This window comes from Sphaeramia orbicularis, chromosome 20, assembly GCF_902148855.1.
Source record: "Sphaeramia orbicularis chromosome 20, fSphaOr1.1, whole genome shotgun sequence".
Classification (NCBI taxonomy): Eukaryota; Metazoa; Chordata; class Actinopteri; order Kurtiformes; family Apogonidae; genus Sphaeramia; species Sphaeramia orbicularis.
The window spans coordinates 11,425,741-11,439,630 of record NC_043976.1 but is presented as its reverse complement, the minus strand read 5'-3'; the positions used below and the strand labels follow the sequence as shown (position 1 = coordinate 11,439,630).

Sequence of the window (13,890 nt, the reverse complement as noted above, 5' to 3'; positions counted from 1 at the left end):
CTGCTTAGTTATTATTTCACAAAATGAAGCAAGCATCCAGGCTTGTGAAAATGAAGGCTTAATGTAATTCAAAGAGCAGCGTATATCCTTTGGGAATTACTGTTAAAGATTTTCTCAGAATGAATGCCTCATGCTATTTATTGTCTTATTCAGTTTTCCCGCAAACAGCTCTGCCTTTCTCTATATAAAAATATGAGTAGGATTTTTCTTCTTTCTCAAAACATTCCAAGAATATTTTTTTCTTTTGAACAAATGTTTGGAAGTCATACTTAAGTGTCACAGACCATGTTGTTTTCATGACCTTGCCGTGTATCCTTTGGCTTTCCTTTAACTCTGACTGCGCCTTTCCCTGTCTCAGGAAATGTTTGACATCATCCTGGATGAGAACCAGCTGGAGGACGCATGTGAGCACATGGCCGATTACCTGGAGGCCTACTGGAAAAGCACTCACCCCACCAGCTCAAGTCCACCAGACCCACTGCTAACAAAGCTGCCCACAGCCCCTCTGCCCTCCAGCACAGCCCCCGTCCCTGGTGTGCAGGTACGAGAGGACGCTAGACTCGAAAAGGTGGAGGAGCTGTTCCTATAAATAGCACGAGAGGTGACAAGAAGCAGCGCTAGAGGTTAAAACGGTGGAAAAGAGGAGGATGTAGTGTACTTCCAATGAGAGGGAGCTAAATAGAAGATGGAGATGTACAGGAATTGATAAGATAACATGATTACTTTCACATAAAGTGTATTTATTTTTCACTCCGGTTAAATTGTCCTCTTTCCATTCACTGCTAACACAATGGGAAACGTAAGACTGAAAATGAGGAATTTGCTGAATTTTCAGAAGATCAGGAATGAGCTTGACTTGTGATTATTTGTGGTGAGTCGGTGTGAGGTCTTGGTTAAAGGGTCTTGAGTGATCAGGTGATTCTGCTTGTGTTCTGGACACAAACGCAAGCCATCCTTTTCCTTTAAGATGTGTGCCCTCTAGTATCTGTTCATCTGAAATGGAAGGTTGACAAGCAAGAGTGTGTGGTGTAGTGACATCTTATACTTCCACATTTTGTGAATGTATGTGCACATGAGCCAACGCACTGATCAGAGTGGGGGGAATATTCACAGCAGTGGAAGAATTACTTAGATCCTCTACCTTACTCATACAAATACAATCCTTTACAAGTAAATATCCCAAAAATAAATGGAGATGGATTAGCAGAAAAATGCTTTTGACATCAACAGGTAATTAATATCGCAGCATTAGTTTTACATCCAGTTTTACAGACAGAGACGGCCTTATCACATGACGGCTCTCATCTTTCATTCCTGGTGACGTAATTCATGATTACAAGTGTATAATTAATGAATGAATCATCTGAAAAGTTCAGAGAGAAAAATCACTGTTTGATGGAGTTAACAATTCAAAGACAAATGAAAGGTGAAAGATCTGAAAGACACAAGCCACAAAGATTAGAACCTACTAGTTTAATCTTTAACAATGTCCTTAAAAGCTTGTTAATTTATTTATTGTGTTAAATCTTCATCTTAAAAGTGACTGAAGCAGAATGTAGCGAAATAAAAAGCACATGATTCGGCATCTGAGAAGAAGTGAAGTAGAACTACTACTATGAAACAATGTATGTACCACAAAATGTACATTCCACCACTAACTATAAATCTGCATGGGTTGTGTGTGTGTGTTTGCAGTGGTTGATTTGTCATGTTGATTAGATTAGATTAGATTAGATTAGATTAGATTAGATTAGATTAGATTAGATAGAATTTTATTGATCCAATAGCAGCACAACACAGAATATACATACGATACCACAAGAAAAATAGCAATACAATAACTGTTTTAAAAAAACAGTAGCAAAAAATTGCAATTGCACATAGAAATTATAGCAAAGCAGTCATAATAATTATGTTATAATATTCTAATATAACATTCTAATATGCACAATATGTATTTGTATATATAGTTTAAAAATCCCATCCATCCATGATCCTGTGTTGACTGGCATTTGTTATTTACTATAGGGCAGTGGTACTGACCAGAAAGGAGATAAAGCAGTAGTGGAGAGAAAGGGCTCCAGAGAGGATCACCAGCACCATCACCACCACCACCACCACCACCACCAGAGCCAAGACCAGGGGGACGCAGACGCTGAGGCCGAGGGAGAGGGCATCGAGGAGGAGAGGCCCCTAAGGACAGAGTCATCCAGGAGGGCCCAGCACGTCCACCACCGTTCGTCTTCCACCAGGACTGAGCACCACAATCACCACCATCACCACCACCACCACAGCAGTCGAGCCAGGGGCCTGTCCCGGCAGGAGACGCTGGACTCAGAAACACCCGAGAGCAGAGAAAGCAGAGAGAGCAAAGACTCTACCTACATGGAGCAGCGTACTCAGCTCCTCCACCAGGAGGAGGAGGAGGAGGAGGACGAGGAGGAGGAGGTGGAGGAGGATCTAGGGGAAGGCCATCCCCAGCAGCAACAACGTTACGAGCCGCTGCCCCACCGGGACCACAACCACCACCACCACCACCACCATCACCGCGGGGCGGACGAGGCCGGCCACAGCACGGGACACCATCGGTCCAAGGAGCGCGAACAGGACCATAACGAACGCAACAAGCAGCGCTCGCACCACCACCACAGGCCCACGCGCGACCACCACCATCACTACTACGACCGGGATAGAGACAGGGACCGAGAGGGGGAGGTGGCTCCCAAAAAGAGGGGTGACACAGGGGAGTGGGCCAGAGACTCATACATCCACCAGTAACAGACCAAAATCCCATGATTCCTCCAAAAAGACAGAGGGGAAGCTTTTTGGACTCACTTCCTCTTAAAGACCATTTTGTTGTCCCATCGTGCTGCTATGCCCTGAAACCACAGCATCCTATTTATGTACACGTCCTTTGTAAATGCTGTTGCAACTTTTTAATTGACAGGATTTTGATTACATAGATACAAATATAAATATATAAATATATATAAATATATATATATGTATGTGTGTATCTATGCATAGACGTTGTTTATGTGTGGATATGCATGAATATTCTCAAATATGCATATTTTAAACCTGTGTTTGACAAAGCATGACACGAAAGCAGAATTTTTTTCTGTACTGAGCTGTGCTTTCTGTGATTAGCAATTTAATTTTTAATGTTTTTAATATTTTGGTTTAGTTTTTTTTTTTTTTTGTTTTGTTTTTTGCTTGCTACCACTTGAATAATTTGTTCCTTCAGACTACTGCTGGGGTTGACAGCTATGGTTGACTAAACTTAGTTTGATGCTGTATTTGCAGAGGTCTTTTTAATTTTATGTTCATTAATTGCGTAGTTCCTTTTTTTTTTTAAATTCTGCATCCATGGTTCTAGACATTCAGACATATTTATGCCTCCTTCGAGGTGCACCTTAGTCTTGCCTTACAAGACAAAAAGAGTTCTTCAATAACGTCCTCTCTTACATGCAGTACTGTTCTCTTTGTATGGGTCCAGAAACATTTTATAACATTGATACACCCTTTATTCTGCACTTTTACTGATTCACATTGGTTTCAAGTGAAAGCAATTTGATATAACATTGCAACTTAATGCTGGTCTACTACCAAACCTCCATTTAGGTTAATCTTTTATTAAGTCTGACCCCTTTTTCTAATGAATGTTGTTGAACTCCCACTTTAATTCCCAGTTCATAGTTAAAAGAATGTTAAGTTTGGATATCCTCTTCAGTATATTCCTCACTGAAATTAATTTGCAAAAGCTAATCCAAACAATTAAATGTTTACCAAGACAATGACAGTCTTTTTGTCATTTGCTCTCTTTCCTGAGCCACCTCCCTGACTCACAAACAGGATCTAATTAACGCTAAGTGATGGTGTAAAAGATGTTTCAAGACACACCAACACCTACTCATGTGCTTGTTAAAAGAGACACTGTGGTGGTTGGATCAACTTTAAACGTCTGCAGATATCATGATTGTGTTCATGATACTGGAAACCTAACTCGAATAGACTTTATTACATAGGTTTGAATGCACTCTGTCCCTCTGTTTACATTTCCACCCACCCCATCCCTCACTTTAGTTTGATTTTGCCTGAAAATTGTACTTCCTCCATTTCTATGCTACATTTGTAGCACTACAGATTTTTTAACAGTGTACATGTGTATGTACATAATGCATAAATATAAAGAATAAAGTTGGCAACAAAGGATTGATGAAGGGGAGAAGATTTTGATGTGTGTTTTGTCAGAAGACTCAGACAGGAGGAAGACAGTGTCTATAAATAGTTGTCTGAAACTCTACTGAAAAATTGAGGTAGACTCACCGTCATGCCTCCTGAGTTGTCATGACAACATGGACATGAATGACAATACTGCGGGGATGAATCTAAAATAAGAAACTGCTGTGTTTTTTTTCTGCTTCTTCACACACAGATGCTTCCAAAATAACCTGAACAAGCAACTCCCAAAGACACAGACTGATCTGATGTGATCCCAGAATCTTTTCGCTGTTGTTAAACAAAGAAAAATCACTCTCTAGTTTGAAAACCTCGAGCTACTGCAATGAATGAAGCAGCCATTTTAACAGTCCACCCTCCCTGCATAAAATGCACAGCTGTAGAGAGCTGAGGTGCAGACTGCTGGCATTTCCAGACAGATGTGTGGACGGACTGATAAGAGTCTGATGGTATCCCACAGAAAACAAAGGACTGGGCTGAGGTCGGTGTGAAGGTCCTCAATATGCCTCACAACAGGAGAACCAGCCCCACGTTTGGAGACTGCAGGCATAAATTCTATAGATGAGTGTCAGTGCAGATTTATGGACACATAACTCTGCTATCGTTGGATGAATTAGTGCACTGCAGTGTGTATTTCACATTTCACCAGTGTACCCCAATAATTTAATAACTCATAAAAAGTGTACACACAAACAAGTGTTTAAAGAAACTTCCATTTAATTGGACAAATGCACATATTGACCAAACGTAGCACAGCGTTGTTTTTCTGTTTGAAGCTGAAGTGCTAATTAGAGGTCCCAGTTGTCCCGCTGCTAAAAGGCACTAAATTGTTAATACCTCTTATGACCTCTTTCCGCACGCTACTTCCTGATCTACGCTGTGAGATCCAGCGAATCCTCTGTCACCATGGCAGCTGTGTCGTCACTGTTGTTATGGCGACGCTAGCACTGCTGCATTTGCCAATACTCATTGAGTCTCTCCCCCCTGCTCCATCCCCACGTGCCTCCCCCTCCCATCCCCTCTCTCTCTCTCTCCTGCCCTCTGTGTTTATAAAGCTTATCCCTATATGGCCCGCAGTTTCAGAGAGCAGCTGTTAAGAGGCAGATGCTGTAAACAGCGCAGCGAGCGTCTTTGTCAACACCGCCCCATCAAAGCACACAGTGTTTGAATATAAACACCATTGTTCCCGTCTGCAGTCTCGTGTGAGAGCCGATGCTGCCGTTTTGAAACAGAATTCATGGCCTCCAGTCAGTGTTTGAGGAACTTGGCGATAAAAAAACCTATAGTGTCTGTGTTGGCTCTGTGTGGGAGTGGAACAGCTGATTCCGTCTGGTCCCAGTTCAGCTCGGGACTGAACCTCTGGAGGAGGCGCAGCTGCTCAGGTGACAAGCCAGCCCCCAACATGCCCTCTGCACCGATGTGAGGCTCCTGAGAAAAGCAGGAACAGAGGCGCTGCTGAGGTTTCTTAACATTATAGAGCAGACTTGCATCGATTTACACGACTTTTACCTGAGGTTGAAGTGTGAGGCACGGGAAGGTTCTGAGCGCCCAGGCTACCTGCTCCTCGTTCTCTGCGAGCGTCACTGTGCAGGTGCTGTACACCAAAACCCCGCCTTTCCTCAACAAACGCACCGCCTGCAAACACACACACAACACCCATGGATTTATGCTTCAGCTCATAAATATATTAAGACCTTGTCACATAATTCACAGGCTCTCAACATGTTTTATGTACAAACGGTGACATGTATCTTCCAAAAAGAGCATTCTGCACACTGAATAACCTTCAGGAAATACTGACAGAGTTCTATATGTCACTGGGATAAATGTTCTCTGCATTGACGCTAATCTGTAAGTAGTAGTAGTAGTAGTAAGTCTAGTAATCCATCTGCTGCTAAACATACTTAAGGCTTAAGTATCCACACCCTTTACATTTTCTGTTCTGTTAATCAACACTCATATACTGTACACATTTACAATAACACATATAAACACAATACAACACATATGAAAGCTACTATAATAAAAGACATTGCCTGAATAATACACATTGACACAGAAGAACAAATATGGGTAGTAACAATAAAAAGCAGTGATTCCCTTTTTTCCCTGTAACAGCATTGACTGACATTCATTTGAGTGTAAAAAGCTATTCTAATCTATCAGAACACCAGTATCAGTATCAGTGAATCACATCCTCGTTTGTCTCAGTGACATATTTCAGCAACATAGTCATTTTTAACCACAAACCTACTCAAAAATCTAATTATGTAAAAAAAAAAAAAAAAAAGCTAAGTTAGCTAAGTTACTTTCCCTTTTATGATGTGATAAAGGAATTACATTGAAACTCAGCAGTGCGGCGCAACTGTCCCATGCTGCCATCTACTGGTCAAAATCTGTTACTGTCTACATCCTATTGAATCACTGACATAGTAGCGATAAAGTGCTAGTGTGTGTGGTTGAACTTACGGCTTGTATTAATTTGCGCTGCAGTGGTTGGTATGAACAGATCTCCTTAAGGCTCCAAGTGCTGGCCATGTTGGGTCTCTGTCCAAGGCCACTACAGGGAGCATCCAACAGCACCCGGTCAAAACTCTCAGGTGGGAACGGAGGCCCTGGATCAGGTTACTAGTGTTACCTCCGTACATACTCATATATTTCCACAGAATACTGTTTTACACAGTGCCTTCATTCCGTACCTTCACTGTCCTGGGATGGGTCACTGCTCACAGCCTGAGTACTGTTGAAGCAATAAACTTTGATAGAGTGTAAATGCAACATCTGGGCATTTTGACCAATGCGATCTATCTTGTTTCGGATTCTGTCAAGAGCCACAACCTCACCCTGTGTGAGACAGGAAGAAACAACATAAAAATGTAAATGGAGTTACTACTACACGAAAATCTAGAAGAAAAAAAAATCATAACTATTTGGACAGTAACCTAATTTGTAATACTTATATAAAAAGTACTAATACTTAATAATAAAAATACTTATATAAATATTTTAGGCTCTCACAATGTACAAGAATAAAATGACTTTGTTCAGTATGTGATCTTTAATATCAATGGTCTGGTAAATCGCATTAGATGTGATTAATTGATTTTATTTTTTTCAGCATCTCTAAGTCAAGGCTTTGCTAATAAAACCTGAAAAAGTAAACTAACTCAACTTAAAAAACTAAAACTGGTCAATCGCTCAAAACAGAAATACAACCAAATTACGTATGTGCTTGTGGAACCAACTAACTCTAACCTGAAATCAAAAACAAATAATTAAATAAATAAAAAAAAACCAAAACTCACTAATCTGTGAACTAAACTCCTTTAACGCCTGAATATTTAGTCCAATCCCAAAGGAGCAAACATTAGCCTCCAGCGTTGCAGGTGTTACCTGATCCCCCATGAGAGCAGCGATGTGACAGGTCTTCCCTCCAGGTGCTGCACACATATCCAGGACACGTTCTCCTGGACGAGGCCCAAGCACATGTCCCACAACCACAGAAGGCAGATTCTATACGAGAAACAGGAGAGAACAAATATGAGCAACAACACTTGTTATTTATGTGATTGGTTAAAAACTATGACTGTCATTTACAAGAGACTATTCTGCTGAAAAACACTGACCTGAATAGTGTCATTCTAACGCTAATAGAAAATTACAGGTAATTACTCTGACACAGAATATAATAATACAGTAACATAATAATACCTGTAGGAAGGCCAGGCTGGGCAGAACACCATCAAAAGATGGACTTTGATAAAGTGGCTCTGTCATTCGTACACCTATACCCCTAAATGGAAAAAAACAACAACACACATTTGCCATCATACATCATGTGTACCAACCATAATGTTCCAAGGTTACAATGGCCTGGAATTTGTATGGGTGGGATAATTAGTGCACCATTGTTTGCAGTTATGTATAGAGATCCTTAGTCCCACCTCTTCCTGTGTGCCCCATGAGACCTTACAGTACAGTAGTAAATGGCACGCACGACACAAATTAATTTTTGACCTTGTCTGAATTATGCCATCAATCACACAAATGATGTTTATCAATTTTTAAAAAATGTGTAAGGTAAAGTGTTGAAAGTTATGTTTGTCATAAACACAGCTGTATCTCTAGTTCAGTGGTTGCGTCTCTCAGCTCATGTGATAGATGCCAGCAACACCAAAATGGCCACTAACACAATATATGTCATCAATGATTGAATAAATTAATTTTAAAAATCACAACTGGGTAGCTTGCAGAGAGGCAAAAGCTAGAATTATTTCACTGATGTGACTTTTGGGTGTGTGGTCTTTCTAATTATGTATTTTAACATTCTTTACTTATTTGCCACTTACTTTTTAGGCTCATCTGTGCAAAATATGCTGGAGCGATCCATCTCAGCAACACCATTACCCACAAACACTTTCAACCCCTGGAAACTTGTGGCTCCTCTGGTGCATTTCCCTTCAGTGTCTGAGAAGACAGACACTAGATCTCCAGCCTTCATGTCTGTCCTCAGACAAATAGACAGTAAACACACAACATGATATGAATACATAATCTTTTGAAAATACAGAAATATTTAAAAATATGTAAAGTATGTCCTACACTTTGGACTCGCAATGATCCCTGGAGCGAAAACATGAGCTCCTCTCAGAACAGCGTTGCCACACTGAGCACCAACCACCACCTCGGAGCTGAGCTGCTGCACAGGTCTGGAAATACAGAATGAAGGCATGGGTATGATAAGACATCTCCAACTTTATGCATCAAAAACCAATGAAAAGCTGCATACGCTCAAAACATCTATCATCATTTCAGAATCATGTGAAGAGATGTTGGTTGGGTATGACAGTAGCAGGACTCTCATTGTTTACTTAATGAAACAACCAATACACCTAGTAAAATATTACATTATAAGTAAAAGTTCTTCATGAAAGAACCTATTTAAGTAAAACTACACATGTATTAGAAACAAAATGTAGTTCAAGTAAACATACTGGTTTGGTCCCACTGTCTGACCTGTGTTGTCACAGACTATTGATGGTGATGCATCATTGTTGTTGCAGCATGTTAACTCTTTCAGTGCCATGGGCCGATTAAATCGGCTTTACGAATACAACCTTTAAAGTGCCGCGGGCCGATCAGATCGGCTTTGGAGAACATGCCGGATGTTACCGAGCGGTTTCCTGCAGGATTCTTCGAATATTATAAGAACGACGCGAAATACTGAAAAATTCTGTGGCACTTTTAAGGCTTTTAAGGCTTATTAGCCCCTTAACTGTCTGGCACCGAAAGACTTAATGGAGCTACTGGAGGTGGAGATAGTTTTAACTAGTTTAGATCCAGTTTAATACAAAGGGACATTGAATAAATGTGAAGGCTAATGACATGATTAATAGGAGAGGGATGCTGTGATGCACAAATCCACTTTCATTTTGTGGACTTTTTCCCTAAACATTGATTTTAGGTGAAACATTTTTAAAAACTAGAAAAGTACTCGGAGAGCGCAGACCTCCGCCAAGGCAGATCAGTGCCCCCCCCCCCACCAATCACCACCAAAATTTAATCATTTGTTCCTTGTGCCAGTATCAACATTTCCTGAAATTTTCATCCAAATCCGTCCATAACTTTTTGAGTTATCTTGCACACGGACAGACAGACAAATAGACAGACAGACAGACAGACAGACAAACCAACGCCAGCAAAAACATAACCTCCTTGGCAGAGGTAATAAATATGAACATTTATTGGCTATAAACTATGTGCTGAATTTAGAGTTTGTTTGGGGGGGCTGTTAACACCTCCTACACATCTGACATACACTGATACACTCTGCTTTTTGACAGAAGACCTTAAGATTGGAAACCACTGTTTTCTTCTTAAATAATGTCTTCAAAACTTGTTAGTCACCAAATCAAATCTACAACTGAAAAGTAACTAAAGCTCTCATATGTTTTTATTTATTTATTTATTTATTTATTTATTCCATTTACCCTTTATTTAACCAGGAAAATAACACTGACATTAAGAACCTTTTTTTCGAGGGAGTCCTGACCAAGATGGGAAAGATAGGTATTAATGTAATGGAATAAAAAGATCTGCCTCTGAAATGTAACGGAGAAGAAGGATAACGTAGCATAAAATGGAAATACAGGAATCAAGTAAAAGTACCTAAAATGTGTACTTAAGTAAATGTACTTAGATCCCATCACTGTTTTTCTGTAGTCATTCCATGAAATTCTATGTGGGATTGGCTTGAACTACAGACAGTCCAGTGGTTTAACAAATCCCGGTGATTTAGCTGTGACTGTGTACTTTATGTAACTTATTCGGATCGGTTGGATGTTTTTCTGGCATTCCTTACATACCTCGGACCATCCACAGGAAGGAGAAGCACATCTGGAATGTGTGGGTGTGGAAGAATCTGAGCATAGACGTCTTCTGGTGATGAGCTGCACATCTGCTGCTGCTGCTGCAACAACAACATGGCTCCAGATGAGCTTTAAACTACTGACCCTGCCCCCAGTGTGGGATGTCAACTCACACAAAAACTTCAGACAGTGACTAAATCTCCTTTGTCACCCTTACAGCCTCACCCTTTTCAGCTCTTCTCCCAGCTTTTGTCTGATGTCCTCCAGTGGAGCTAGGTGAGTACTGGCCCGTACACATGTGTATGACGGAGGGTGTGACAGACACATGAGCAGCCTCTGGAAACGGGATTCTGCTTCCTGATGGCCAACAGCTGCTAAGAGCTGAAGGCAGCAAAAACAAGATAAAGTCAGAGTAAAAAAAAATACATAAATGGTTTAGTGGAAATACAAGACATTTCTTTTTTTAAAGACATACACAGTTTTCTCCACCATTTGGACATCACAGTCAAACCATTTTGGGAACCACCTAAGCCAAATTAAGGCAACATCAGTGTGGAGACTATCAAAAGTAACTATAAAGTCTTTTCCAGGATCTAATGATTGCAGTTAGTTCCCAGTGTGCATTGTTTTAATTATATTTTGGATGCTTTTTTTTTTTTTTTTAAATCTTTTATTTATTTTTTTATGACTTGATCTTTATTGAGTTTTTCTTTTATAAAAGACAAAATATGATAAAATAATAACAAAAAATGAAATAAAAAAAAAAAAAATTAAGCCATACATGCTATACATTTCCACGCCTTATGCCAGTTATCAATGCCAGTACACTGAAGACATATGGACAATTTTTTTTTATCTTTTAATTTTTTCTACACATGGATGACAATAAAATGGTCCAAAATGATTCAACACTAGATATTTCTTTATTGAAAAACACAAAATGTCCTTGTGCAAGAACTGCCAGACTCTGAAACCATGTACCTAACTCCAAAACTTAAGCAATATACTGGAACCCAAACAACAGGTGATCTCTGAAAATCAAGGGAAAACCCTAGACTGAGGTCTATGCTTTTCCAAAAACATTAGAATTCATCATAAAAATAAATACATAAATACACAAATGAATTAATCCTACCTCTTTGTTTAAGAAGATGCTCTTTAGGTGGTCACAAACTTCTGGCTTTAGAGAAATTCTTGGAAAAATTGGCATTTTTCTGCTCTTATCAAATCTTTAACCTGAACAATAAGAAGTTTCTTGTCATTAATGGAACAGAGCAACCACAACATCTAAATATTTAAATAGATAAATCTAATACACAATGTCATATGATAAACCTAATGGTGTGTCACTATGTCACAGGTGTCAAACATGCGGCCCAGGGGCCAAAGGGTCCAATCCAGCCCACAGGATAAATTTGTGAAATGCAACAATTACACTGAAGATATTAACAAACAATGGTGTCAAAATCATTTTAATTCAGGTTCCACATACAGTCCAATTACAGTTACAGTTATACAGTTGGATTTCAAGTGGGTCAGACCAGTAAAATATTATCATAATAACCTATAAATAATGACACCCCAAATTTTCTCTTTGTTTTTTGGTGCAAATAAGTAAAATTACATGAAAATGCTTCCATTACCAAATGACACTTAAAAAAAAAAAAAAAAAAAAGGGAATAACCTGAACAAATATGAACAAACGGAAATGTCTTAAGAAAAGTAAATGCAATTTTACCAATATTCTGCCCGTTACTAAATGTTTTGTGTGATTGTAATGCACATGTGTAAATGATAAACTAATAAACCGAGGCATAATATTGTTAAAATTGCTTTTGTTTTTCTTAAGACAATTCAAGTTGTTCATGTTATTCAGATTTTTACGGAAACTTTGTAGATGTAAACCTGATCATAATATAATTAAACTTTTTTCACAGTTATTATTTTACTGGTCCGGCCCATTTCAGATCAAATTAGGCTGAATGTGGAACTGAACTAAAATGAGTTGGACAGCCCTGGTCTATGTGGAATCCTCTGCTGCTGGTTGTTTAAAACCTATCCGTGTTTTTTATACTGTAGTGAGCGTTCACGCACATCTTTTATAATGACAACAGTCGTTCATCCACACAGTAAATAAAAACAGATCAAATGTGTTTGTGTGTAAGACAATCTTTCCCTGAATGTAATCTATTTATTCGATTAGCACGGTTTTTTTTATAAACAAAAATAACCTAAAGCTTTGCCGTTACGAGTTAAACATTCAGTTATTAGGTTTATAGGCTTATGTTCAACATTAATATTCAGTTAGATGTACAGGTGTGTCATAGATGTGATAAATGTAAAGCTTTTAGGTACTCACGTTATATCTAAGCATGGATTTTCCTGTGAATGCACGAACGCTTCCTCATACGTCACTGTCGACTGGTCACGTGACTGTAGTTCGACCAATGAATCCTCGATTTTCATACTCTGCACTCCACATTTAAGATTAAATTGGTCAAAAGGTACTTAATACACCCAAATTCATGATGGAACTTTATTTCTACATATGTATTTGAGGCTTTAGGAGGATTTAACTTTGAATCAAGATGTAACTACAATATAGAAAAGCTTCCTGTTAAACTTTCTAATTTTCATAAACAGTTACTTTTATGGTGGTCTTTGGTATATAAGCATAACTTTTCCCCTCACAAATGTTATATATGGAATAACTAGAAAATATGTTTCAAACGTACGTCATTGTTTTTAAAGAACTGGGATGATTACGGAATACTGCTTGTCTGTCAGTTGTTTAACAAGGAAGGTTACTTATTTACTTATAGTGAATTTTTGTTAGAATATAAAATTCCGGTACTCCCAAGAGAATATGCAATTGTGTTTGATGCTATCCCTTCAGGTTTAAAAACTTTGATATCTTCTACTATTAGTCCTTCAACAAACCATTACCCCTCAAATTGCGCAATCAGAATTCTACATAGGAAATTTAGATCCATTCTTGAGTAAAAAAAACTAATAATAAATGCATTAGAGAAATGATTCAAAGGGATACAGTTTGTAAACAAGCTTCCATTTTTTTTATTTTTTTTTGGAGTAATTTATATTCTGATGTGGAATGGGAAAAGGTATGGTTATTACCAAGGAAGTATTTTATTTCGAATAAAGTGAGAGAGGTATCTTAAAACTGCTACATAGGTGTTATCCAATTAATTCAGCTCTGATTAAGTATAAGAACAATGTCGACCCTTTTTGCTCATTTTGTCATAATTCGGACGAAACATTA

The 13,890-nt window shown here is 38.8% G+C and overlaps 2 protein-coding genes across 14 annotated transcripts in view; one reads left to right on the top strand and one right to left on the bottom strand.

Moving 5' to 3' along the window:
- Positions 1–3,795, top strand: part of cacnb2a (calcium channel, voltage-dependent, beta 2a) — a 155,533-nt gene extending 151,738 nt beyond the window's left edge. For all 8 annotated transcript variants that reach the window (XM_030123122.1, XM_030123124.1, XM_030123126.1 and 5 more), the window contains 2 exons: positions 359–541; positions 2,029–3,795. In XM_030123122.1, the coding sequence (XP_029978982.1) occupies positions 359–541; positions 2,029–2,778 (933 nt within the window). In that variant the 3' untranslated portion in view covers positions 2,779–3,795. The remainder of the gene's footprint in view (positions 1–358; positions 542–2,028) is intronic.
- On the bottom strand, positions 3,215–13,032 carry nsun6 (NOP2/Sun RNA methyltransferase 6). 6 transcript variants are annotated; one of them, XM_030123148.1, is made up of 12 exons: positions 12,970–13,032; positions 11,746–11,846; positions 10,836–10,991; positions 10,608–10,711; positions 8,845–8,951; positions 8,592–8,745; positions 7,954–8,035; positions 7,636–7,755; positions 6,942–7,086; positions 6,712–6,857; positions 5,752–5,877; positions 3,215–5,670 (listed from the first exon to the last, which is right to left on the bottom strand). In XM_030123148.1, the coding sequence occupies exons 2-12, from the start codon at positions 11,818–11,820 to the stop codon at positions 5,491–5,493; spliced, it is 1,395 nt and encodes a 464-aa protein (XP_029979008.1). In that variant the 5' UTR covers positions 11,821–11,846; positions 12,970–13,032; the 3' UTR covers positions 3,215–5,490. The 6 variants fall into 6 exon arrangements, with proteins under 6 accessions (XP_029979008.1, XP_029979009.1, XP_029979006.1 ...); XM_030123149.1 differs by having other exon boundaries at positions 10,608–10,708; XM_030123146.1 differs by having other exon boundaries at positions 3,358–5,670; positions 10,608–10,714.
- Positions 13,033–13,890: the final 858 nt, after the last annotated feature.

Excerpts from the sequence above, each read along its gene's own strand:
- nsun6 (XM_030123146.1), bottom strand. The coding sequence starts at position 11,820 with ATGCCAATTTTTCCAAGAATTTCTCTAAAGCCAGAAGTTTGTGACCAC. Across the intron at positions 10,715-10,835 it reads TGGGAGAAGAGCTGAAAAGG|CAGCAGCAGCAGCAGATGTG; the intron begins GTGAGGCTGTAA and ends ATGTTGTTGTTG. Across the intron at positions 8,746-8,844 it reads GATCATTGCGAGTCCAAAGT|ACATGAAGGCTGGAGATCTA; the intron begins GTAGGACATACT and ends GTCTGAGGACAG.